The sequence below is a fragment of the Drosophila suzukii genome, chromosome 3 (assembly GCF_043229965.1).
Source record: "Drosophila suzukii chromosome 3, CBGP_Dsuzu_IsoJpt1.0, whole genome shotgun sequence".
NCBI classification, from domain to species: Eukaryota; Metazoa; Arthropoda; class Insecta; order Diptera; family Drosophilidae; genus Drosophila; species Drosophila suzukii.
The window spans coordinates 65,621,303-65,648,227 of NC_092082.1; the positions used below are offsets into that span (position 1 = coordinate 65,621,303).

The 26,925-nt window shown below is 38.8% G+C and overlaps 5 protein-coding genes across 5 annotated transcripts in view; all 5 read right to left on the reverse strand.

The window, feature by feature from the left end:
* Window positions 1-5,330: 5,330 nt before the first annotated feature.
* On the reverse strand, window positions 5,331-11,629 carry alpha-Est8 (alpha-Esterase-8). The gene is made up of 4 exons (XM_036819323.3): window positions 11,150-11,629; window positions 7,537-7,849; window positions 6,068-6,955; window positions 5,331-6,006 (listed from the first exon to the last, which is right to left on the reverse strand). Exons 1-4 carry the CDS (start codon window positions 11,194-11,196, stop codon window positions 5,530-5,532), a joined length of 1,725 nt encoding a protein of 574 aa, XP_036675218.3. The 5' UTR covers window positions 11,197-11,629; the 3' UTR covers window positions 5,331-5,529.
* Window positions 11,630-13,968: 2,339 nt separating this feature from the next.
* On the reverse strand, window positions 13,969-14,682 carry Ubc84D (Ubiquitin conjugating enzyme 84D). The gene has a single exon (XM_017079974.4). It carries the CDS (start codon window positions 14,494-14,496, stop codon window positions 14,035-14,037), a length of 462 nt encoding a protein of 153 aa, XP_016935463.1. The 5' UTR covers window positions 14,497-14,682; the 3' UTR covers window positions 13,969-14,034.
* Window positions 14,683-14,815: 133 nt separating this feature from the next.
* On the reverse strand, window positions 14,816-19,625 carry alpha-Est7 (alpha-Esterase-7). Its single transcript, XM_017079964.4, has 6 exons — window positions 19,463-19,625; window positions 17,019-17,331; window positions 16,416-16,566; window positions 15,796-16,359; window positions 15,563-15,732; window positions 14,816-15,507 (listed from the first exon to the last, which is right to left on the reverse strand). Exons 1-6 carry the CDS (start codon window positions 19,507-19,509, stop codon window positions 15,034-15,036), a joined length of 1,719 nt encoding a protein of 572 aa, XP_016935453.4. The 5' UTR covers window positions 19,510-19,625; the 3' UTR covers window positions 14,816-15,033.
* Window positions 19,626-20,650: 1,025 nt separating this feature from the next.
* Window positions 20,651-24,164, reverse strand: alpha-Est6 (alpha-Esterase-6). Its single transcript, XM_036819324.3, has 3 exons — window positions 23,736-24,164; window positions 21,299-22,174; window positions 20,651-21,209 (listed from the first exon to the last, which is right to left on the reverse strand). Exons 1-3 carry the CDS (start codon window positions 24,117-24,119, stop codon window positions 20,751-20,753), a joined length of 1,719 nt encoding a protein of 572 aa, XP_036675219.3. The 5' UTR covers window positions 24,120-24,164; the 3' UTR covers window positions 20,651-20,750.
* Window positions 24,165-24,263: 99 nt separating this feature from the next.
* Rtnl2 overlaps window positions 24,264-26,925 on the reverse strand; it is a 184,042-nt gene continuing 181,380 nt past the window's right edge. The window contains exons 2-3 of the mRNA XM_017079972.4: window positions 24,761-25,256; window positions 24,264-24,632 (exon numbers count right to left, since the gene is read on the reverse strand). Coding sequence (XP_016935461.4) covers window positions 24,325-24,632; window positions 24,761-25,235 — 783 coding nt within the window. The 5' untranslated portion in view covers window positions 25,236-25,256 and the 3' untranslated portion in view covers window positions 24,264-24,324. The remainder of the gene's footprint in view (window positions 24,633-24,760; window positions 25,257-26,925) is intronic.

Below are 26,925 nucleotides of genomic sequence, written 5' to 3' on the forward strand. Positions count from 1 at the left end.
GAAAAGCTTTCGACGCATGCGAAACATAAAAGCGTTTCTCGGTAGACTCGGGCGATACGATACCGCGAACCTTATCAAGTAATTCGGTATTTTTTGGACTGGGGCGCACTTCCATGGGCCTGACTCACTGCCATTACAGGGCACAAAATGTCTCGACTTTGTCCTGCCGCCAAAAATCCACTTTATCACTGTCCTAACAAACAGAAACCCTAAGATAGCAGTACCCGCAGTTATTCGCACTGGGTAACAAGTTGTGATTTCGCTGATTCGACAATATTTTTCGATTGGTTCTTTTTTGTTTGATGGGGGTGTCATGCGCCGGTAATCTTTATGGCCCACTCATGCTTTGATAAGAATGCGAGGAAACCATTTCAAGAATGAGTCATTTTTTATTGTGGGGGACTTCTAGGAAGCTGTAATCCGGTAAGAATCTATCGGGGTTTAAATGGAACAGAATTTCAGTGCATAAAAGTTTAAAGTTAACGGAAGTACGTCATGATTTCTGAAAATTATTCATCTTGTTTTTTATGGTTATTTAAAGCAAATACTTGATAAGAAACACATCATTCAAGATTTCGAATTATTTCGGTCCATGACTTCACTGGAAAATCTGAAATGTTGTTTAAGTCTTTTAGGGAAACCAAAACACATTGCTGCTTCTAAAAACTAATTTCTAATATAAATATAATATAATAATAATAATATTTTCTTATTCTTTAATGATTTATCTACGTCATATATTTAATTATATTCTGCAGAGCTTTAGGCGATTACTTCATCCTAATGCTCACCCTTTCACCAATTAAATTGTACCCCAGGAAGCACACATTTCCTGGAATAAAGTCATTCATTAGGTACCAGTCACACTCTTGTTGTTTTCATTGTTGCCACTAGAGGCAAAGTAAACAAAATAAAAGTAGGCAGGACAAACACAGCTGACTGAAGGAGCTGACTCCTGTTGCTGCAAAAGCTGCTTTCCAGGCCAAAGTTAACCCAAAACAAGCACTGCTGGGCAGCTTTTCAGGCCAAAGCTTTTAACTGATGAACTGATTTTGATTCGCACTATTGTGTTTTTCGATTTGGTCTGCCCCAAGTAATTGCCTCTAGTTATGGTCAGTTCTAGTTCTCAGTTCAGCTGGACACGCAACCGCCACAGACTGGAATCAGCGAAGATTACACCTAATCAAATTATGGGATGGATTAAACGAGCATATGTGTATTTATACACCAGGAAAAATTTCTGAGAAAGAAAAATACATTTTAATTCAGAAAAAGATCTATAAACTTAAGTTTTTATAAACTTGTTGTATAAAAATTAAATTAAAATACTCAAAATGTATGTTAAGTTCCACCAAAATATCGTTAGACCAAAAATAAAAACTTCAATAATTTTTTTTGTAAAGGAAGATAATTCTTTCTATGAAAATTTTATTTTAATTTTATTTTAATTACTTAAAAAAGCAGTTTAGGAATAAATACAAAACATTGCATATTAAACACTGAAACATAGGCATATGTTTTGAACAACATATACATATGTATTTTATCATATCATGGTAGCAATCAGCCCGATAAGGCGGAAATGTTTTCCTGCTTTTTCGAAAAAGATAAATTTGACAAGTTATAACAGATGTTCGCTATGGAACCTATAGGATATAGTCACCTGATCTGCAATCATTTTTACCGTGATCAGGGTTCACCGCGAAAAAGTGAAATCTTTAAGTTGATTCCTTATGAAAGGATATAAGAACACAACTTTTAGCGACATTATTGGAATTAACTGCAAAGGAGGTTAGTTAAAACTTAAGTTTACCGATAAAATCGGCGGTTGAATTTCTGAAAAAACGGGAAAGTGAAATTCTTCCAGATTTCTCAAAACAAAATATATCCCAAAATCAAACGCACTTAAAAACATCTGTAGGAACTAAAGGAAATGGCAGTATAAAAAATTTGAAATATTTAAACAGTATCTCATGTTTTATAAAGTAAATAATTATTTTCACTGCTTTACGGTTTAGAAATAGTTTTACAAACGACATTAATGAGAGTTTGTCATTTTTCTCTGTGCATGCTTATATAGGCAGCCGACAGATTTGTTTACATTTATGATATGCTAAATAAATAACCTTGGCCGGGGGGTAATATAAACTCTCGTGACTTTTGGCGCTATGTTGCCATGCGTTTATCGCTCGTTGAGCTTTTCAATCAGAACTACTTGGCTTCTATATGGCTATCTCGCTATATGGATTAAAGTTCTCTCTCGTAGCCCGAGTGATGTATCTCTCTGGGAACGATCTCGTGCTCTGGGGTCGGCACGTTTTTTCGCTATATGTACGAATGGTTCTCTAATTCATTTAATCAATTTAAATAAAGTTGTCGTTTTTTGTGCAACTCGGCAACGACTATTTCTGGCATTGTCAGGCCGTCACATTGTCGCACATTGTTAGATTTTAAATGATTTTAATTAAACCAAAATGATCCCAATCAGCAGCAACTGAAAAAGTATTAGTAATAGAACAGTTTGCGAATCTGAATATTGTTTTCGGGGGTTTACGTTGACCATATGTTGCTTAGCGATTTTTCCCTATAAAGATTGTATTTAATGTTTATAATATAGTGTTGGAAAATACACAAAACAAAAATTAGATAAAGAAGCAAATCTACTTGTGCTTGAATTTTTTTTATTTTATTTCAATTTATTCTAAATAAATTAATTTAGTTTAATTTTCTATTCTTAGGAACGGTCAATAATTCTTATAATAACGCTTATAAATTTTTTAAGAATTTTATACATTTAATAGGTGGAGAGAATAGATTATTTAAATTTTATTATGATATTAAAATATTTTGTTACCACGAAAATATGACTTTTCTTTGTAATAATTTTTTCTCGTGTTCTTTTGGTTAAAGCATTTTATGGCTCATCATTTCGAACTGGAAATTGGGGGCAGTGAGTAAATGTTTTTACCTAAAGCTCAAATTCCGATGAATTAAAAATTCATTTCTGGTAACCTCCTCACTTCCGTTTTCGTGTTTTCCCGCCACAAATTCGGCTAAGAAAATGTAAATGGAATATCAAATGTCCAGGAGCTGAGTCGAAACAACGTGCCAGCTCAGAGGTTCAAGTCGCACATGATAATCATGAGCATTTCGCGCCGCGCAACAATTGCCTCATGAATTTTTCAAAGGCGAATCAAATCAAAGTGGACCCTCTGCCACGCCCCCTCATCAGGGTCCCCTTTTCCGCCCCGGCGATGTCATAATTTTCCGGCAGTTCGCGTGACTTTTCCATGCCATTTCGTGACTTGATTACAGCGCTCGGTTAACATGCGCCCTTGTTTTTGTTTTCCTTGTGCAAGGATAATTGGGGGAGGTCCTTGTCCCGGGTTTGAGTATTTCCCAGAGCCATCAAAGCACCATTCCCGTTCTTCGGTTCTGCACGTGACACAAAACTATTGTCTGTGATTTTAAAAACTCGAACGAAGACTTCTGACACACTTAAGGGCAAAGGCAGCTCACACGTCTGGTTTGAATTGGGGGACTAAATGAAATGGGATAGCTCTTTGAAAGAAATCGCCTTAAATGGGTATTGATACTGGCGATTCCAAAGTGCTTTGTGGCGACCTAAATAATAATATGTATTTTAATCTGCTAGGACTCAGCGCGTGGCGAACTAATTTATACATTGTTATATTTTATTTACTTAAGATGGCATCAAAAAAGAGTGGAATTTTTAATAATTAAATTCAAGGGAAATGTACGAAAGCATTAATACAAGTTTTTTCCGATCTTCGCCCGAATATAAGTGAATTAGTTATGCAACACTTGTACAGTAACGTCCAATTTATAAATATAAGTTAAGTTTTTCGTTTTTCAAACAAATGCCTACATGTCTGATGAAATACTTATTGTGCATGTGTGCCCATAAAAACCAAAATAATCCCCTAAATCTTTACCATCAAAATGTAGCCAACCAAAAATCTTGCATACTTCGCGGCAGCCGCAAAAATTTCATCTCAAAATGTAGGCATCCCAAAAAGATGGCCCGAAAGTTCCACCCAATTTGCTAAACACCTGTACATTATAATTACAATATTACAGCATAAACAAAATGCCGAAAAATCCTGATGTTGGGCAAAGGTCACCGGAAGTCAGCGCAACCGGGCTCAGTAAATTTGAAGCACGTGTAAGTTTTTAATTACAATTAATGGGTGGGAGGTGGGATGCAATGTGAAAGGTTCAGAGGCTAACGTTTTGGCGGTGTATGTGTGTGTATTGTGTTTTAAGCGGCCTTTGAAGTTGTCATAGACACAAGCACAAACATATAATTTTTAAATGGGTGGGTTATACACAGGGTACACACAAGTATAAATATATACATAAATATATACATGAGAACAGGTGTGCGCGGCTTTTGTCACCTGACAGCTATCACATGTATGCGTGTGTGGCTTCGTTTCTGTGCAGGTGTTAATATTGTCATGTTTGAGCGTTTAAGTATTTTTAATATCATAAAATGCTGCATACTTTATGGGAGGCTTGCGCATGGATTTAACACACACAAAGGCAGGCGTGATTGTGTCACCCACACATCCAACCAAATCAATGTTTCTGTTGGCAAATTTGGGCTTTTCCTTCATTTTTGTAACCACAAATTTAAAAGTAGCCTCTATATACTTTATTTTTCCTGCATGCATTTAGTCCAAAATATAATTCGTACTTTTAAGGGTAAAATGCAACGTTTTAAATGCAAAAACAGGCTTAAACTATTTTAAAAAGTTAAATAAAACGGGTTAAAAAGCACTTTAAAACAATACTAGTATGTAGCGTTTTCCGTTTTTCAATCGTTTTTGCATATAAAACGTTTGCAAGTTTTCTTTGTGTAAATACGAACGAATTTTAAATTTGGAAATATCTTAAATGCCAGCCCAAAATAAAATAATAACTTTTATTATAATAACAAGAACTATTATAATGAAGTATCATAACGCAATTGCTAAATTTTCCCGTTTTTGAAACTAAATATGGTGAGATATGGGCAACTTTAGTTAATAAGATTGAAAATAGCCGTATTGTTTAAACAATAGGATTAAGAAAAAGTAGGTATAAGGTTTTCTAATATTTTTCTCAAGAGAATATATATTTTTGTATAGTAATTTGGCAACGAAGAACAGGTGCAACCCCTTAAATTTACATAAAATCAATTTATGATTATTTTGCTTACCTAAAAAGTTCCTCAACATCTTAATGCGAATCGAAAAAATAATTTTCCTCGGCTTGCAGCTTGAAGCTTGGTGGCCAATTTTCATGGTAACAAAATATTTACCCACTCGTGTTTGTGTATATATTTTTTGTATTTACTCTTACAGCTAAGCTTTAAAAAATCGCTATTTACATGTGTACATTAGATGTGCTTTTAAGGCCACTTCAGGGCCAGCTTAGGGGCTATATCTAAGGCTAAGTATGTATTGCTATGGATAAATGGTATTGCGATGGGGAGTGTTGGTCGTAGGCAGGTGGGTGGCCCTCTCAGTACAGAAGTTCTCTATCATAGATGCTGTCCCAAAGTCGCAGCTTTTCCGCCTCTGGCAAATCAATCACATGCACATCGTGCGATATATTCAGGCACTTAAACACTTTATCCTCCCGCGAAATGGGCAGCCACGCCCCCTGAGGTTGTTCCTTCTCATCCTGGGAGACCATCGGGATATTGGGATCCCCGGAAATGGCAAACTGAACGATCATGGAGACCAGCCGTTTTATCGTTTTGAACTCAGCCGTTCGGCGTTTCAGCTTCTTGGCAGCCGCATTGTAGAACAAATACGACAGATCATCTCCGTGACAAGTACCTCGCACCTTGCGTCCACAGGTTATAATTCGCATGATGTTGAAGTGCTTCGAATCGAAGTCGAATCTGTACAGGAACGTGGGGGCCGTTGGCGCGTGATGAGCTCGAGAGAGTAAAGTCCTCTGAATGCCGTGCCAAAAATATTTGTACGAGAAGAGCTGTAAGGTGAAAAATTGATATATAAGATATAAAAGCTAAAAGTTATTTTTCCCAACTTACATCACTGTACTCCAATATGGTTTTCCTTCCAGGAGTCCTATCGCCAAAGTACAGCTCCTTTACTTGCTTTCCGAAGGCCTTTCTCTGCTCTTCATTTACCTGGGCATCCATGGGCGCCAGGGTATTGCAGTCACCCAGCTTGCAAAGCAACTCCGGCCACTTGTTCACCTCGGGGAACATGAGAAGGCCTTCGAAGGAATTGCCACCGATGACCATCGGAATGCTGTTGCCCCAGCAGTCGCGCATCATCTCCAGAGGTGACTTAGGGACCACACAATGCGGGGTCTCGTAGGGTTCGATGGTGGGGCCAAAGCTGAACATGGCCAGCCGCTGGTGGCGCTCCTCCATGGTGATAATATCCTCGGCCACCTTCAGCATAGTGCTGGCCTTGCATCTCTTGAGATGAGCAAATATCTCCTTATCGTTCGGCTCACCCGTATACCCCGTGGCCTGGGCCAATCGATAGGGCCAATTTACATGAGTGGGGGTCTGAGCCCAGGGGGCCAAAGCCGATCCCGACATGATAACAGTCTTGTGGAAGAGTCCTTTCGTCTGATCCGTCAGCATCATATAATGGGTGGAGGCCCCACCGGCACTCTCACCAAAAACGGTTATGTTCTCCGGATCGCCACCAAAGAACTGGCAATTTCGCTTCACCCACCGCAAAGCCATCACCTGATCCTTGAGTCCTGCATTTCCAGGAACATCCAGTTCTTTGTCTTCCAGACTGAGAAATCCCAGGGCTCCGAGGCGATATGATATAACCACCAGGACCACATGTTCCATCATTATGTAATCCGGACTGTAGAGATCCCGCGAGGCTTCGCCCATTTGAAAGCCACCGCCATAAATCCAAACCAGAACCGGTAAAGGTCGGTGGGGATGCAACTAAGGGGAAAAATATAAGAAAATGGAAATTACAATTTAAACTACAGAACAAAATAGTAATTTATTTTGTAAAATTCAAAGTATAATAAGTAAGTAAAAGTAAAAGATTAAAAATTCATTATCATCAGACGTCTTACGTTGTTATCTTTGGGTCGTAAAATAATGGAAAAAAACTTGAAAGCTGATATCAGAAGTCTATTATATAATTGGCACTTTTGGTTTCAATCATGACAAAGCGACTTGGTTTAAATTTTCAAGTCTCAAATCATTGGCAAATACATTATTACAAATAGTAATAGTATATTAATAAGATGTAGACATTTGATATGCCTTTGAATGATAATTTCTTATTGCCTTCACGTGAATGGAATTTTTCAGAGCTCCCTTAGGCTTTTTTTTTCAAGAAAGTGCTATTTGTATCGTGTGTGTTTATATATTTAAAAGTTCAACAAATTTTTAAAAGTATTTATATTAAAATATGGATATAACAAAAACTTTAATATTGAAAATTCTAAGTGTTTTATACAACGCAAAATTAATCAAAATTATGAAACCCTTAAAAAAAAGGTCCCTTGACTCACCTCCCTGGTGTAGACATTGAGGTACAGGCAGTCCTCGCTGCCTTGCACCTGTTTCAGCACGATGTTCACCTGGCAGGGCTTGGATCGCACCTGGGTGCACCGCTTGACCTCTGTCCAGGGGTCTGGCTCCACAGGGGCCTTGAACCGGAGATCGCCCACAGGGGGCTTGGCGAACGGGATGCCCTCGAAGCTGTAGTAGTTGTTGCCGTAGATCGACTGCCACTTCACCCCTTTCACCTTTCCGTAGATAGTATCGGCGATGACCTTGTCGTTGCTGCGCAGACGCTGCTGGTTGGTCTTGAACTTGACATAGCTGCAAGGAAAATATACAAATACATTTAATTAAATCAAACGCGGCAGTTCAGAAACACTTTGCAATAGCAGAGACACCTCGGAGTGTTTGGCAGTTCGCTTTCGATTTTGTTTGTAAACAAACGCTTGACGGCTCGTTTCTAGTATTTTTTGCGAATTTCCAATTAGCGCGTAAACAAAATAAAATATAAATAGCCAATAGTGAAAATAGAATGTCAGTGTGAAATGATGAAGTGTTTTATACCCTGTAAGCCAGAAAATATATGCAAGAAAAACAAATGCCTAGTAACCTAATGAGTGGAGTTCAGATCACCACAAAAACTACATCGGCGTTTGTAGAAAGGGATTGTTTAACACAGTTTAAAGATAAAAAAAAGCAGCTTGAGATAACAACCTTGTATTATATTTCAGAAAATATTATATTATTATTATTTACATTATGTTATAACAAATTTGTGTATAATATGCTGACAATAATCACTATCATTTCTGGAACAGAAACCAATTTAAAAAGGCCTCCCCTTTTTGGAGGCATGCACTTTACAATAATAATATCCGCCACATCAATTTAATTTCCTTTTAAAAAAAAATCCCCAAGACACCGGAACTACTGTTAGCCTTCAGCAACAAGCCTGTCCAGAAAACCAAAGCTCCCAGATTGAATTTCAATGGGCAAGCTCTAATATATCATCGGAAATACCCTATATCGATGGGGGCGCGGCCAATTTAAATTTCAAGTGCGTTTCCATTTAGGAACGTGCGCTCTAAACGACGCGTGAGCCGATCCACAACAGACCGCCATACGCCGCCACAATATAGAAGAACTCATAAATGTCTATGCCCGTGTAGTGGAATAAAATAAAGAAGACGGAATGCCTGGCCCAGACGAAAGTCATGTACGGCGATCACAAATCAAGAGAGCAAACGGGTCTACGAGTAGTAAACAGAGGCAAGTATTAATTAACAGCTGCCCAGCGTCTACTTCTGGCGATTTTGCACCGGCAGCCTTGAGGAAATTCCAGTAAAAATACTATTTCGAGAGGCAATCAGATCTATTAGAGATCAAGTGCTAATTACAAGATGGCAGTCGAGGCCGGGCCCTAAGATCCAGTTGTTGAATAACGCAGAGTTCAAGCATGAGAACTTGTTTCTAGTTTCCCCTTAGTGGGGAAAGAATTCAATTAATATCACCTAGTATATGGTATTCCATATCCGCAATGAGAATAAATAATCTGCTCTCTCATGGACTGCAAATTGGCCGAAGTGAAATGGTTTCGGAATCAATATTAACAGATTAAGAAACCCGAATTCGATTCCATTTCAAACATAATTGCATGTGTGTGTTTTATTTTCTGTATTTTTTAGAAAAATAAACTGTGCTACTGGCAACTCAAAATATTTACAAATTAAAATACGTATGAGAGGATGTGAAATGGAAATGAAAATGGAAAATTTCGGAAAATCAATCAATATTGCCATGCATCAAAGCTTTGCATGCGGGTCAATGGCATTTTGCTTGAGTGCATTCAGTATTCAATATTATTTTCCCCCAAAAGAAAAATAAAGACAGCATAATGTTCCATATTTTCCATCTATCAAATTCATGCATTCGTGTGTAAAGCGATGCAGAAAGTTATAAATGGCCGTTGATTTTTGATCAGCCTCGTTTTATTTATTTTTTTCTTCGTATTGCTCCTCAAAAACAATTTGAGCTATTGATAAAGGGCGATAGAAAAATATTTACAGAAATTTCCAGTTCAGTACTCATAAACGTCAGGATTGCTGGCGGATGAAAAAATATTTAAACATTGAACTGCAAGTCATTGTCTAATTAAGCTCAAATTGATTTCAATTCCTATTCAAACTCAAAATTAAATTTGTAGTGTGGGAAAGAAATTTAGCCACTTAAGGCAAGAAAATGTTGAATGATAGTAAACGGAGTAAGAAAAAGCTTAAGTTTGTTGTTTAAAAGTCGAATAATTTGCATTCGTCCATTGAACTTCTTCACTACTTGTTTACCTTGCTTGACTTCTTCGTTTAACTTTTTAACTGCTTTTTTTTCTCCGACTTCTTTGCTTTGGCCAAGTTAAAACTTTTTCGCTGAAGCTGCAACTTAGGTAATTGCCTTGACATTTGCTAAACGTGATTCTTATTAAATACTTTTTGTAATTGTCACCAAAAAAAAACTCATGTGACCAAACAAAAATGTAATTATTTTTTCAAATACCGCAGCTGATTCGGCTGCCCGAAAACGATTTATATAAGAGGATCGCGGAAAGGTCGAGTAATCTCTTCACTGACTCACCTTGTTAAGCCCGGGTAGTTTAAAATCTTATCAGTCTATACGTCGATACCGATAATTGATAATTGGCTCGAACAGGAGCACCAATAAGTTGTACGTTATCAATTGTACATGGCTTGCTTCGACATAATTCGCGTGAACATTTTCGCACTCAAGAGTCCCGACTTTGATTTCTTAAAGTGATGAATAATGCTGAGAAGGTACAAGGTTCATACCAGATGTCAGCTGATCATTTGACAAATTTTATTGTCAAACTTTTGACGAGACTTCGTTTTGATGACGCTTTTATTCGGCTATCGCCAATGCCGATGATGCGGATGCAGAAACCAGACCTTATCGACTGCTCTATGACTATTAATAAGACCCAAACGGTGAACCGGATTCGGGTCTCTGCCACAGCAGCCTGTAATCTCTTGATAAGAAATGAGGCTCGGCGGGCCGGACTTCTGTTATCAGGTCTTCTCAACTCGAGCATCGTATGGTCATGGCAACTGGGCTCTTATATATAGCAGAAAAGAGTGTGCAACCACTCAATTGACCTTATTGATTGACGGATTAACTAGACTCAACGCCGGCAAAATGTATGTTGCCGAAATGCACCGGAAAAATAAAAAGGGAAATATGTTTACCGCATAAGTGTTTCTAAAAATTTATACCAGATGTTCATAATCAGCAAGCAAATTAAAGTATATTCAAATTAGGAACCAAATATTAAAGTGCATAGGCTATCGCCTCGATCTTTTTGACCACAACATGTTTATAATGAACATGCCTTTTAAATACAAATTCATATGAATGCCTAGTTGTTGCATCACAAAATTTTGTTTTGGATTTTGAAAATATATTTTGAGTTTTAACATTTGTAAGCTTCCTGTTTCGATAAAGAAATTTTGTTCTTACAATTTTATCAAATATTTTAAATATTTATGACACTTAGCAATATAAAAACTTAAAAATAAATGTTATTTGATTTGACTTAAAGAGAATTGTGAGACTTACTTCAATGCGATGCGCATCTGATCGGCCACGGCTATATCGAATGACATCTTGCTGCGGTCTCACGCCAACGGCCACAATCAATTCCCTTCCGGATATATTTGTCTATATATGTGAAACTATTAAATACACAGAACACAATTGGCAAGCTGGTCGAAATCCCAGTGAAAATAAACGCGGGCGGCACACACGGAAAATCTATAAAATCGACTGGACAACGGGGCGAATGCGTAACGAAGGCTGCCGGCCCTTAAAGTTTCGTTTGTTTTCCTGTTGGAAATATTTTCGTTTTGTATTCACTATTCGCTCCACAAAGCCCAATGTCACATCACTTGTTGCCGCCACTGCACAGTAACTGCTCTGATTTCACGGATGCGGAGTAATTGAAAAGGCACCGGATCGTGGGACGGGAATGTCACTGGTCTCCAGCCTGAGAATCTAAGGCTGGCGTTGCGCTTTACTCAGGGTCCGCTCGGCAACTGAGCATTTAAAGTAAGCGCCGGCTAAGTTTAGTGCCCGCCGACGTTCGACTCGCACACACAAACACGGGCGGCGTGTCGATGATGATTTTTCCACTCGTTTGCCCATGCCGCGCTGGCCACGGGGTCGAATGAGTGATATTCTAGCTTGGCTGTGCGCTCAAGTGCCTTGGGCACTCGGTGTGCTCGAGTGAGTCCGCTTGCTGGCCGTTCTGGGCGCCGTTGTTTTGTTTAGGCGTTATCGTTTTTGTTGCTCCCGCTTTGTTTATTGTTTATAGCATGCGCCGCTATTCGGCTATCAGCCCCCCGCAATTATTACTAATGTTATTGCTCTTTGTGGGCGGAGTTTGGGCAGTCCTAGCCTGGGAATAATCAAGGGATTACATCAAGTGCGGCTCTAATTATAAATCAATAAAAGATTATAACCGATCATTCCCCAGAGTGATAAATAAGTCGGAACTTACAATTTACTATTTTGCCACTCTTTTATCTTAACTTTTGGGGGACTCAGAACTTAACTTTTTTTAAAATATTATTAAATTTCAGCCAGCATAAGTTCTAAGTTTTCAAAATATTTAATGCTTATATATGAAAGCGATGCTTTTCGTCGGGGGTTTAGTAACAAGACCATATTGTAAAGCAGACAAATTTATAAATGAACAACATTTCAATTTTGCCTTCTCTCGTAATGCTATCTTTAAAAATACTGCAAATAAATTTTTATACATTTTTTAATATTCGAAGTTTAACAATTTGAATAATGTTTGAAAAACTAAAAAAAATTGCTGTAAGCGTGAATTTTTTTAAATATTTGTTTTACAACAAAAAAAACTTGAAACAAAGTTTGCCTGGCCTTACTAAATGCATTTATTTTTAGTAATTTATACATTTGTTTTTCCACGGTGAATAATAATAAACCAGTTTTCCGCATTACCATTACCTTATTATACCGGTAATTTTATTAAGTGCTGTTGAATACAATTATATTGCCCTTAGACATGACTATGAAAAATGAATATTATTGCAATTACCGAAGTAAATGGGAATATCATCGATGGCTCGAATTGTAGAACAAAGGTACTACATGAAACCTATATAGGAACATTACTGACCATCAAACAAAAGTACTCCCAGCAAATTAAACTAGTTTCCCCAAGAGGAAACACCAGTAACATGTAGTTCGCGTAATTATAGAATATTATATATTACCGTGCAAATTCCCCCCACTTAGCCACGCAAACTGACGTGCATGAATCAAGTTTACTTCCATGTGATAAGTTAACTGATGACTTTTTTACTATGGTAGAAACAGTTTCTCATTTTTATATGACAAATTTTATTCAAAACTTAATTGGTCAATTAAGTCAGCGAGAGTTGACGCCGCTTTGAACTTGTTTAGCGGCTAATTTATTGAAATCACCTCATCTCGACCGTACCCATATTATTGTTTTCAGCTCTCGAAGGGTTTGGTCCCTTGGGTAAGAGACATTTAAGTATTGTTTCCAAAAGCCTCGGACACACTGCAGTTCTAACCTGACCCTTCTCCCAGTTCTGGCCATAAATTATGCAATAATCAACTAGGACTGAGCAATGCAAGTCACTTGAGTCCATAAATTACTTAACCGCCCTGAAACACTTCTCACCGAGTGGATAGACAAAACTGACTCTAGGCTCTCTTTCGATAAGAAAAATGATAATTATATCAGCTATTAAGTGACATCTAAGTTGTATTATTCAATTTATAGACCAGTATAAATATTGCAAAATTATAAACGTTAAACTGCACTGCACTTCAAATCCATAGACCAAGTAACTCAAATATAAAAAATTTGCTGATCTTTTAATTACCCCTTCGTTTGAAAATATCCAGAATATCCTTAATTTCTAAAATGTGCTAACCTGCTTCAACTCATTTAAATTGTCAATCTCTATCTCTTCCCATTCACATAAAAATATTAGTTATTAAGTACACCAGTAGTTTAGTCCGGCCGGAAGTTCTAGCAACTATGGCCTAGTCCTCCCTCTACCTTAAGTTTTAAACTTTTGACTACAGTGTACAATAAATAAGTAAGCATTAAAATAATTAAAAACCCTGGTTTTATTTAAGAGCATTGGCAACATTATTCCTTTTCAGTGACGTAAAAATGGCTAGATATGAGAATAAATAATTTTCTAACAAGTTGAATTGCGAACACATTTTTCAAGAAATTTTAATTGTACCCTTACTATCATAATAGTTAAAATATAGTTAAAAGGGCAGTAAAAGCCAGTCTTCTTAATTAAAAGAAGTAGCTATTTTAAAGTTGGTATACCACAACATTTAAGAAAAGGACAAGGTGCGAGTTTGGTATTCATGGCCTAAACATTATTTAATTTTGATATACAAATAAAGTAAACTGCTGGCTGACCTTACTCCGGTCGCTTCTCCGCATTCTTCTTGGTGAACTCCTCGGCGGTCTTCATGAACTTCTTGTGCTCCTTTACGAACTCCTCCGCCAGGTCAGAACGGAGGGGGTGCTCCGGTTCCGGGTCGTGGACAATGGCTATCAGGGCCTGGAGGACCTGCTCCGTGCGCGTCGTGGGCTTCCAGTTGTCCGTACTGATGATCGGCAGGCACACCTCGCCCTTCTCGTCCACATTCGGGTGGTAGATTTTCGTCTTGAAAAGGATCTTCGGGGGCATGAAGGGGTACTGTGGCGGGAAGTTGATTTCGATGCGGAAGGCGCCCTTGTTGTACGGCGCCTTCTCCGGAACCAACAGACCCGTCCACAACAGCAGGGACTCGTCGCTGCTCTCGATGTTCCGCAGAGTGCTCATCTTGGCCTCGACCAGATCGGAGAGCTCCCGGGTCAGACGACGAGTGGCAGCCATTCTATCAAAGAGATCGGAGTTCCTTTCCTGTGCTTTCCCTGCGTCTCGAAAAAAAACGTTATAATTTATAAAAGTCTAAATAAAATAATTTTCCTATTGTTTTATTGAAGGCTGACAACAATGTCGGGAGTTTCTGTTGAACTCTGGCTTACATATAAATGGGAAGTAGAACTATCATAAATCTGAAAAGACTTGATCCAAGTCAAAAAGTATTCTTTTCCCGGCTTTTAAAATTAAATATATGAAAAATATAAATGATTGCCACAGGAATTTCGGAATTGAACACATGAACTTTAAATTCTTTAGAACACACGGAATCTTTAAATATGAAAAGAAATTTATTCAATAACGTGTTAACAAGTTACATCAGTAGTCTTTAGATATGATAACAAGCAAAAAAATGTAATCCATAACGTATTTATGTAAATACTCAATATTAAAAGTAAACTTCTTGAACAAGCAAATAGTATAATATATTTTATAAAGCATTGGTCCTATATACAATTTCTATATACTTATTTAGCTTTACAGTTCGCCTTAGAACAATAAATCCTTGTTGTCATCATATAGGCTCTCCCAAGCTTTCAATTTGGACCACTCGGGCAGTTCGATAACCTTCAGGTCATCACTTATGTTGAGGCACTTGATGACCTCGTCCGATTTTCGAACTGGCTCTATGGTCAGAGTGTCCATTCCGTTGATCTTCTCGCTATAAGGATTTCCAGTGGCTGCAAACTGGGTCCAGATCCCTATAGTTCTCTCGATGTTCCGGTATTCGCGACTTTCCTTGGGTAATCGACGGGCCAGCAGACTTGTAAACTGGTAGGCCAAATCGTCGGCATGGCTCACTCCCTTAACACCACGACCCATTCGCATAAGGCGGTAGGGGAAGATGAGCTCCTCGGAGTCGAAATCAAATCTGTAGAAATATACAGGGGCTCCAGCGGCATGGGTGTGACGGGAATGGACCACCCTCAGGGCCGGAAACACGAAGTAGTAAATCGAACAGAGCTGGAAAGTTATGACAATGTATAATTGAAAGAGAAATTGGTTGGAAATCACTTACATCCATGTAATTGTCGGGGGTGCTTTCTGCTCCAGTGCGATGAGCATCGCGAATCTTTACACTCCACGAATCCAGCTTTTCTTTGCTGGGCTCCGTGGCCAGCAGTTCCCTGGGAATGAAAGGAGTGCCAGCATCAACCTGCTGCACCACCTGTGGCAACATCTTAACCTCTGCGAATTACAATTTAAATTTTAGCTAACTTCAATCAAGTGAAAAAGTTTTAGTCCACTCACCCGGCACCCACAGTAGTCCCTCGTAGGATGTGTTTCCTATCATCATGGGAATGGAGTTGCTCCAGGCGGTCTTCATCATCTCTTTTGGCGGCTTGGGTATTACGCACTCGGGCGTTGAGAAGGGTTCCAGAGAGGGCCCAAAGGCAAACATAATCTTGTTCATGCGATCCTCCAGGGTCAGCACATTTTCCTCGACGCGTATGAGATCTTTCGCCTTCACCGTCTGCAAAAACTCCAAAACATCCTTGTCGTTGTTCTCGCCCTTATAGCCAACCAGCTTGGCTATCCTGTAGGGATTATGGGTGATGTCCCCATTGTAGGACCACGGACAAATGGCACTGCCCGACTGCAAGATACCACGATGGAACAGTCCTTGGGTCTGCTCGGTTATCATCATGTAATGAGTCGAGGCACCCCCTGCACTTTCTCCGAAAACGGTAATGCAGTTGGGATCACCCCCGAAACTAGCGCAATTATTCTTGATCCACTTGAGGGCCAACACCTGATCCTTGAGGCCAGCGTTTCCAGGTACATTTAGCTCCGGGGACTTTAGACTCATGAAACCTGTATTGGAATGGAAACAGTTAGTGAGAATATTTTCTATAAGATAGGAAGCATACCCAAAGCTCCAAGACGATATTGAATGGTGACGAGGACAATATCTTCCTTCATGAAGTAGTCCGGGCCATACCATTCCCGATTGGCCTCGCCAATAATAAAGCCACCTCCGTGGATCCAAACCATAACCGGACGGGGTTTATCGGGCTTCACCTTAAATGGGGGATTAGTTAAAAAATGTTAGTCAACATAATGGCTTTCTTTCTCTCAACCAGAGATTATAATCAAAGCTAATAAAGCTTTCAGGTGTTATTTTTACAATTTCGTTTAACCATTGCAGAGAATTATCTTTAAACTTTGAGCGAACATTGTATCTCTAAAGATTACACAGTTTTTATCTAAATTTTTTAATCTTTCAAAAAAATATTTGTCTTTATCTTGAATTAAGATGGCATCACAATTTAGCAGATGTCAAATGTCAATATTAACCACTACAATCACAATTAATATGAAAAATTATAAAAAAAGAGTTGGCAATCAATCAATAATTTGTAAGACTTTGAGAAAACGTAGTTTAAAGTGATTTTCAATGCACCCATGCACTTTTGTACCCACTTACTAATTAATAATTGAAAAATTATGTGGTTTGTTCTCGTCATACTCACATTGTTGGTATAAACATTAAGGTAGAGGCAGTCCTCGGATCCCTCGACCTTATCCATGACGAATTGCACCTGGACGGCCTTATCCTTGGGCTGGCTGCAGTCCCGAACTCCCTCCCAGGGGGTGGGCCTCTGCGGGGCCTTGAACCGCAACTCCCCCACCGGCGGCTGGGCGTAGGGGATACCCTCGAAGCTGAAGTAGGGCACATCGTAGAGCGACAATCGCTTGACACCCTGCACTTTTCCATACTCCGTCTCGGCAACTACGGTCTCATTGGTGGACTGACGATACTGCTGGACTTTATGCTCGATGGTTCTGCAATTGCACGATAGCACATATAATTAGCATAACAATATTGGGCTCGTCTAGCACCCGGATAATTTGATATTTTTGTCACAAAGTCAATTATTTTAATTCATTCTCAAAGCCACATGCCAGTGGGCAGACTGCATGCATTGCATTAAATTTAAATTGTTTTGCTGCTGTTCATCACATCGCATCCACCAGACCATCCCAACACTTCACAATCCATTTCTCAGCTGGATGAAAACACTTGGAAAAATGTTTTTAGGTTAAGGTTTTGAAAAGTATAATAGCAGAGAGTGAAAATTTTGCTAGCCCTTAAAAAGATATATTTTTTTTTTCATCACCGTAAAATTGGGAAGTCCTTTAAATTGAGCTCATGATAATTGTAAATTGTACTTCTGAGTTATCCAAATATTTGTATGAAAAATTCCTTACTTTATTGGAAGGTAATCTATAAATTTCGGCCTTTTTTTGAGTGCACACGTAGCCAGAGTTGCCGGCTCAGCCAGAGTACCAGGTTTAGGTGGTTCAGTCGACCGTGTGGTCCACCTGCTAACCAGGCACGTCTGTCAGTGATAGATTAACACAGTCCTCTGCTTCTGCTGGGGACCATTGGAGCAGTAGGTACTCAAAAATTAAAGCCAGTTTTGCCCTTAAATCATTTGAGGTTAAAGTGCAGACTACCCCTTGGACTGTTGTTAATAAACATCAAAATGTAGGCATAATCTTGTGAATATATAATGACGATGGGCAATTTCTCTGTCTTATCAGCAGCTGTCAGTTTGTTATCATAGGCCAGGCTCTTAAGTAGAATTAATTATTTTATTTCACTTTAAAAATAAATGCCTTTAATCAGAAAGGTCTCGAGCATCGTTGACAGTCAGGTCTATTGACGTTTAAAAATACACTTTAAAATAAAATTACTTGCTGGGAATTAATTCAGTTGTGTGTATTTATTCTATAAAATATTAATCACGATGATAATGTGAAAAATTGCTGATAATTATTCCGAGCCCTACACAGACTTTTAATTGCATTACATTGGGGCAACAAAATGAAATCACACCTATTTAGCTGTCATCGTGATAAAATTTTAATTTGCCAATTACTGGCTATAGATTTAAAGCGAAATGCCGTGAATCGAGCTGAAACTGAAACTATTTTTGCCAATCGGCTTCATTATCAAGGTTAAGGCGTGATAAGAACCGAACCAGTGTATGAATGACTTTGAAATATAATAATTATCATTGCATCCACAGCAAGCTTAAGTCAATATTTAATTAATGTTATCATCTATTGACATGCTACTCGTTTTTTTAAATTTAAGGGTGCAGCAATCAGTATTTATTTTACAGATGCTCACCATCGTGGAATTAGGCAGTCAGTTCAACCCATTTGCTTACACAAAATGATTTTGAATATCGATTCAATGGCAAGCCATTATATTACGGGCTTATGTGATAATAAATACAAAATATCTTTTACGTTGTACTGATTAAGCAATAAAAACAAATTTATGATTTCAATCGATTAATGGTAACAAGTGACATTTTTATTACCTCAACAAAAACTTTTTCGTAAAGAGTACGTAAAAACTTTTTCAGTTAACGCTTTTGATGGGCTACAATGATTCGCAAAATTATGCAGATAAATTATTTTTGTTGCCTATAGGATTTGGAGGATAAAATGAGTCTTTGGTATAAGTGATAAAAATATTACCGCTCATCGCTTTTGTGTTCGATTGGTATTTCGCAATATTGTTCAGTAAAGTATGATTGTATCTGCCTTCATCGATGTTCACTGATGACCTTACCCTACCTATATTCATCACGATTGCGTAATTCTCTGAAATCTAATCTCTCGGCTGCAAAGCTGCCTCAATTAGAAAGCTAAAATTAATAATTCCTACCATCCACAGAATTACTCATGCCTGACAGCGAAGAACAAAAATTACTACAAAAAAGGCAAATAGAGCTGAGCAAACGAAAAACCCGAAACGAACCGCCACAATTGACAAAGCTAACCACAACAAAGGCACCCACAACAACAGCAATCGAAAGTATAGAAAGAGCACTCTCCGCATTAATAAGCTATAATTTAATAAATAATTCCCGGCATTAAGGTCAACGTCGAAACTTACTTGAGGCGCCAGCGCAGGCGCTCCACAAAGCCGAGGTTCTTGTGCATATCGAATAGACTAGTTCACCAGGCGCGATCCGATCGATTTGCTATACACAGATACAGATATGGCCACGAGCTGCGGACTGTATCGCCCCACCGCCAAACCGAAACTGAAATTAAAAACACACTTTTTCACATCGAATTCCAGCGGCGGAGCGTCCAGCAAAAAAGCGCGCAAAATAGGCGAAAACAAGTGAAAAAAAATTATAGAAAAAATATACTACATTAACACAAATATCAGAATACAAATTACGCGAAAAAGAAGAGCGTCGAGAGCGGTGGAGAGAGAATAAAATATACAAAAGAATACAAAAAAATGGTATTTCAAGTGCGGAGCCGAGATAAACAGAATAACTGATATAGCAGCAACCGATCATCGAGCGTGGGCTGTCGGGTGGAAAATGGGCGAGGGGCGTGGCAACACCTCCTAGCGAATGCATAATTAATCAGCACTGCAAAAAAATATGTTTGTTCAACCCGGACTAAACATATAATCACAGTTTTTCGAACTAGAGCAAGTATCTGAGCCTCTTAACTAAGTATCTTCGAGATGGAAAAGCATCCAAGTTATAGAGAAACCATCTAATATACTTTGCTTTTGCCTAACCAAGTATTCCACACTATTAGCTGATATATCTTGAGTATCCAAGTATCTGAAACTATTAGCTATCCTAAGTATACTTGTCACTAAATGAAGGGGAAACGGGGAGGGCCGCCCACTGAGTGGGTCAACAACATTTTGATCGCGCCGGCAAAACTACTGTAAACAAACAAACTGATGTGTTTTGTTTTTGTTTACATGGTCACCAAGCTTTCAACTGGAGTGGGGCGTTGCCAAAAAGCTTTCGATCAGCTTAACCGCAGAAAAGCTTGACAGTGGGCAAAAAACCATTTTAACAGCAAAAAAACACTACGTTTAATATAAACTACTTTTATCAAGTAAAATTTGAATTTTATCTTTTTAATAAGTATTAAAATGGTTTAAGCATTATAATAATAGTTAATCCTACTATCGCAAAAATAATTTAGTTTACAACGCTTTTATTTTCTTGGTTTAGTAAAATAGATAGAATCTTTTTTCAAAATAATATTTTTCCAAACTATTGTTATAAATGGAACTTCTCAACTGCCAAAGTAATTTTTCAATTCAATATTTTTCGAACAATTTTGCTTTAAAGACAATTTAATAAAATCCGCATTTCTAAAAACTTTATAAACATTATAGCAAAATAAACTTTTGAGTCCTCCTAATTGCCTGTACTATTTGCATTACTATATAGTCGGTTCCACACCTCCAAACCCTCTTTTTCGAATTGCGTTACACACTCCACCTCCTGTCCAATATTCAAGACCTTAAATGGGGACTTTGGGGAGACGGGTAGCCACTGATCAGGGCCCGTCTCCGGACAGTTGGGATCCCCGGTCTTGGCAAAGGTCGTCAATATGGCCATCATACGCTGGATGGTCAGGTATTCCGCGGAATCCAGCGGCTGTTTCTTTTGGCTCTGCTTGTGGAAAATGTAGCCCAAGTCGTCCGCATGGCAAACTCCGCGCTTGATGTCATCGCCGCAAAGCTGGTTTCGCATCAGGTTCAACTTTGGCGAATCGAAATCGAACCGGTATAGATAGGTGGGTGCTTGGGCGTGGGATGATCTGGATAGGACCACCCTGTGGATGCCGTGCCAAAATAGCTTGTAGCTGAAGAGCTGGGGATTAGAAAAATATATATTGGAGTGTTTTATTAATCTTTGAATTATTAATTGAGTAAAAATAATTACTTATTAAATATACTCACATCTAGAATCTGTGTGATATTGCACTTGGTGATTCCCCGGGGCCCATAGTGATGTTTCACCAGTGCATCGGCGGCGGTGTTGCGCTCCTCGACGCTCATCGACTGATATAGCTCGTGGGGCAGGACCATAGCCGGTTCCTCTTTGAGCAGATCCAGCATATAACCATTGTCCAGCCGGCAAAAGGGGTAGCACACCAGTCCCTCAAAGGAAGTGCCGCCTAGGAGCAGAGGCACTTGGCAGGACCATGCCTCCTTCATTAGCTGCTGAAAGGGGGCTTGAATGAGGCCTCCTACAACGGGAACAAAGGGGTTGAGGAACCCAAAGCAGCGATCGCGGACTGAGATGAAATCGTGACCCAACAGCTTTTCGGCTTTTACGCTACGCAGGAACTTCAGCATCGAGGACTCTTCCACGGGTCCTTGATACCCTGCAGCCATGGCCAGGCGGCAGAACAAACTCTCTCTTTCGGGAGCATCCACCCAGGGACTTAGCATCGAACCAGACATCATGATGGCCTTGTGGAAGAGACCCTTCGCCTGAGGCAAACACATCATAAAGTGCACCGAGGCAGCCCCAGCACTCTCACCAAAAAGCGTAATATTCTGCGGATCTCCGTTGAAATTCCGGATGTGCTGGCGAACCCATTGGAGAGCTAGCAACTGGTCCTGAAGACCCGCATTGCCCGGAACATTAGACTCGCAACTCGGCAGGCTTAGAAATCCTAGTGAGCAGAGGCGATAGTTGAATAGCACGTATACAACATCCTTGCCCATCAGGTAGTCGGGGCCGTATTTACTTCTTATAGCGCCGCCCGTGCGAAATCCTCCGCCGTAGATATACACCATAACGGGCAGGGGTGGATGCGATTCATCGAACTAGGGGTCATTGAATTAAGTTTCTGAATGGTTAATTAACTGAAATTCACATGATGGAGAATACTATTTCAAAAACTAGGACAATTTAATAAAATTTTCATTGTTTTGGAATTATTTAACTTTTTTCTTAAGTCAAGCCATTACTGCCATTATTTTTAAGATGATTGATGGTTCTTTTAAAAAAATCTTCAAGATCTACAAAGCCCATGCGCGGATCCACGGGAAGGACATAGGGGGTAGATCCCCCCACTCGGGTTAAAAAGTATATGTAATATGCATTTTATTCCAAACTTTGTGATTTCTACACAATTTTTTTTTATATTACCCCTCCCTCCATTAAGGGGGGAACCAAGTTCTGGCAAAACCAAATGCTTTTGTAGTAGAAGGGCGCATTAAGAGATTTCAAGACCGCCTAAATCTGTTAGGTCATTGTCTGCTTCGAATTCGGACGGCGTATTTCTGCGACCAGCAAGCTATACCTACAACAGGTATCTGAGTGTCGGCACTCGTATATGGCGATACCCTTTCGGATATACTACTTATAAGATTTGCTATCAAAATAGCTTTTTGTTTCCAGCTTGATAAGCAGCTACTATCTTGCTTGAGTTTGGTCTTTGCGTGAATCTCCGCTCAGTCAAAGTTTTATGTTACTCGAGATCGGAGATGTCGTTCAACTAGTAGGAGAATTTGTTCAGGCCGCAAAGTATATGCCTTAAATTTACATAATACTTGCAGTAATGAAACTACCCCGGTGGTGCAGACGACACATGGAAAAGTGCGGGGAACACTACTAAAGGGGGTATATGAAGATCTGTTTTACGCTTTTGATGGTATTCCCTATGCTGCTCCCCCGCTCGAAAACATGCGCTTCAAAGAGCCACTTGATATTGAACCGTGGGAAGAGATTCGAGATTGCTCCAAGCCGCTAAGCAAGTGCATACAAGTGAGCTCTCAAACAAAGTTGGTTGAGGGTTCCGAGGATTGCTTATATCTAAACATATCAGTAAAAACGGTGAGTTATGTTTCTAAAATTAGAATTCATTTTTATATTATTCATAAGTTGAGAGCAATACAATGTGCATGTGTGGCAAAATTATCTGTAGGATTCTTCAGAATAAGACAAATTATGAAAGTATATTTATTTAGTGCATTGCATAATACACTTTCGTCACAAAAGTTGACATCAGAACGTTTGTATGTTGAAGTCGCGATAGTCTTACAACTAAAGTTTGTACCTCTTTCCATGCCTAAACTTAAGTTCCACGATCACATGTTCGAACAGGCTGGTGTGGCACTTTTTTAGATGTGTTCACCTTATAACAAACCTAATAGCGGTAAATCCGAGAATAAAATTATGTTTACAACTTTTGCACTTAGTTCTCTTTATAATTGTTTTTAAATTATTTAAATATTTTAAACATAAACTAAAACAATTTTTCAAGAGTTATAATTATCAAGATTCCTACTTTTTCCCCTGTTACTAAATTTGTAGGAATTGCTTATGAACTGTTTTTTTTCCAATAAATGAATTATGCAATTTAACTATGCCTACATTACTCACATGCTTGGTGTACACGTTTAGGTACAGACAATCCTCGCTGCCTATGACTTTTCCCGACCGCCTATCCATCTGCAGGGGAATCGGCCCTTCCTGCCGGGCATCCAGCTCAGAATTCCATCCATCCGCTGGTTGAGATGCCACGAATCGAAGCTTCCCAAGAGGGGGCTTCGCAAAGGGAATTCCCTCAAAACTGTAGAACACATCACCATAGATACCGCTCTGCCGGCGACCCTTCACTCTCCCCACTGACAGCTCGACGACCTTGGAGTCCTCCTCACCGGGTGAGGGGCAGGTAATTTGCCTGATGCCATTGCCACAATGCGGGTTGAGGAATCGAAAACATTTTATGCGGTATCGACTAATCGGCTGGCAGAGTTTCCACATGTCATAATCGAGTGCTTTGCTTTGACCTGTGGCGAACGGTAGACTCGATCAGGGCTATATGGAGAACCCGGGTCTCCCTGAACGCATTTGAACAAATGAGGCCGATGAATGAAACTTTTTTGATTGCCAACTGAGTGGAACAACAATATTTAATTCCACAAAACAAATTTTGAACAATAACACCACAGAGATCTAACTATTAACTTTAAAGCACCTCGATGGGCAACTCCTCGTGCTCGCAATCGCGACAACGACATCCTTTGCGGTGCTCCGCCTCTAGAAGATCAAGAAGCTGCTCGTTATCGCACACTTTATATAGCATGCTGCCCTCATTGGAATCCTGGCTTTCATATGGTGACTCCGGCGGATATTCTTCTTCAACGTATTCCGGCTTCTCATCCTTAGCTTCCGGTACATCCTTCTGCTTGCATTTACGGAATTTCCGGACCTGGACATCAATTATTGGCTTATACCACTCGTAAAGTTTTGGTAGGGTGAAAATAGATACGTGTCCTAAAACAAATATTAAACTATATTAATAATTATAAAACCAATAAAAATGTAGATAATATAAAAGAACATTTAGATATTAGAAGATTTGAGTATCGTATTTCATATAAATTAAATCCCAATCTACATACCAATAAGCATTAAAGTCAGTCCGTTGAAACAATCGCCCAGCAAATTAATACCACAGAGCAAAGCGAATAACTTTAGGGAATCTTCCAACTTTTCCACCAGAAACAATTCCATCATACGGTTTAACGTTGAGTTCAGATAATGAACTGCCTTCCCGGCAAGTCTAATAGTGTCCTCCCGAGGAATTTCGATTTTCACCTGAGGATACAGGCGTAAGATCTGGTCATTGCTTCCGTCCTTCTTCCAGGCCTTCAAGAACTGCATCAAAAGGCGGTGACCGAAGGCCGCTAGAAGTACAGTGATCCCCGCCATGCTCACTACACTGATCACCGAGTGGACCATAACGTCCAGCAGCAGGAGCAGAATGCTCGTGAAGACGACCAGTGTTATACGGTAGTTACGCCAAAGTAATAGGTCCTTCAAGCCTAGCAGCAGCTGGCTGGAATCATCATCCTTCTTTAAAGCTTTCGAATTCATATTTTACAATTTCTGATGTTCCTTTACGGGTACTGGCGATGATGTAAAATTAAGTTTTTAATTTTCAGAAAGGAATTATTTTTCAAAGGCCACCAGATAGACAGGAAAGCAAATTGAACATTACAATCAATGGCACATTTTCCGGGTTACACGGTTATTTGAAATATCCCATACGATCAAATTAAGCAAATGCTGTAAAACAGAATAACTAGAAAACATTAATATACCATTTATACAAAAAAAACGAAAAATTGTCCATAGAATACGACCCTATACGATTCGAAGACCACCAAAGCAACCCACCCTAATATACAAAAATGAAAAGCCATCGACTACTAGGGTTCCATTAAAAATATTCGAACTAAATTTTTGGTATTACTAAATACAGTTGCGACATTAAGAATAACTACTACTAAGTAATTTGGTAAAATTATGAAAAAAACAAAAAAAAAATATAAAACTCTCCCTAGACTGCAAAGCATTGTTGAATTGAAAGGACGAGTCTTAAATAAGGCCCACAATAAAAGGGCAACTCATTTTATGGTCTGTAAGCTGAAAATGGCTTATGTTTAGATATAAAAGCTTTAAAAATCACATCAGACAACCTACAAATCCAAAATTCAGTCCCCAATTCATATTTGGAAATAATAATATTAGTTAAGCTAGAATCATGCTATGGGCATATTTTCGTACTATAATGATATAGTACCATATCATTATGTAAACCCATACAGGATCAAAATGTTCACTTTGATAGCTCAGAAATTATGATGCTATTTTATGCGTAATACAAAATTAATTTATTTTGGAAGCCTTACCACAATTATAAGCCAACAAAATTAAGATAGAAAGTCGTCCAAAGTTTCAAAACCCTTAAGCTAAATGGTATAATGGGGACCTTACAAGCCCCAGAACTGAAACACATCGAAAATCTCAAAACCGAAGAAAAAAAACTGTTTTGAGCTTTTTCGTAAATTTCACACAACAATTTCCCCATGGAAAGATTCTGGGGTCAAGTGACGCCAAGGCCGGTTGTTGTTGCAGCCCAAGCTTCAGAACAACATTTTTTTACCTTAAGATGTATAAAATCATATATTTAAATAAAAAAAATTTAAATAGTAGTATTTTTAATATTTGTTAGCCTTTAAGTGCTATTTGGTGCTATTTTTGATGCCGTATAACTTTTTCTACTTTTTTGATAAATGCATCGAAGTTTTAAAAACCATCCGCATTGTAAGCGTGACCACTTTTATTTTAGTTAATAGATATGTAGCCCTACTTACCCTTACAAACAGATTTAAAATATTGCAAAAAATGGCCATTTTGTAGCAGAAAGAAGAATTGCCAACACATTGGTGCTATTTTTTGCCGCGGCTGTACATTGAAATACATTTTTAAATAAAATATTATGTCCAATACTGAATTTGTTTTTTTCTTTTTAACCAATAGTTTCGGAATCTTAATAAGCCAATATAAATAATTTCAAAAGTACACGTTCGCGCGCACGTAATCGATAAGTGCGCAGAGTGGATCGATAACTGCGCAGCTCTGCCCAATACCGAAAAACTACAGCGAACAAAATACTAAAATACTGCGTATTAAAATGTTGCACCCCCTTCCCAATGGTAAGTGCCACGTATTGCACTAGTTTACATAAATAAAAAAATACCGGGTTGACACAGATATTCCT

Excerpts from the sequence above, each read along its gene's own strand:
- alpha-Est8 (XM_036819323.3), bottom strand. The coding sequence starts at position 11,196 with ATGTCATTCGATATAGCCGTGGCCGATCAGATGCGCATCGCATTGAA. Across the intron at positions 6,956-7,536 it reads TCAATGTCTACACCAGGGAG|TTGCATCCCCACCGACCTTT; the intron begins GTGAGTCAAGGG and ends TTTTCCCCTTAG. Across the intron at positions 6,007-6,067 it reads CCATATTGGAGTACAGTGAT|CTCTTCTCGTACAAATATTT; the intron begins GTAAGTTGGGAA and ends TTCACCTTACAG.
- Ubc84D (XM_017079974.4), bottom strand. The coding sequence starts at position 14,496 with ATGGCTGCCACTCGTCGTCTGACCCGGGAGCTCTCCGATCTGGTCGAG.
- alpha-Est7 (XM_017079964.4), bottom strand. The coding sequence starts at position 19,509 with ATGCACAAGAACCTCGGCTTTGTGGAGCGCCTGCGCTGGCGCCTCAA. Across the intron at positions 17,332-19,462 it reads CGCCTGCGCTGGCGCCTCAA|AACCATCGAGCATAAAGTCC; the intron begins GTAAGTTTCGAC and ends GTGCAATTGCAG. Across the intron at positions 15,508-15,562 it reads CCCCCGACAATTACATGGAT|CTCTGTTCGATTTACTACTT; the intron begins GTAAGTGATTTC and ends ATAACTTTCCAG.
- alpha-Est6 (XM_036819324.3), bottom strand. The coding sequence starts at position 24,119 with ATGTGGAAACTCTGCCAGCCGATTAGTCGATACCGCATAAAATGTTTT. Across the intron at positions 22,175-23,735 it reads TAAACGTGTACACCAAGCAT|TTCGATGAATCGCATCCACC; the intron begins GTGAGTAATGTA and ends AATGACCCCTAG. Across the intron at positions 21,210-21,298 it reads ATATCACACAGATTCTAGAT|CTCTTCAGCTACAAGCTATT; the intron begins GTGAGTATATTT and ends TCTAATCCCCAG.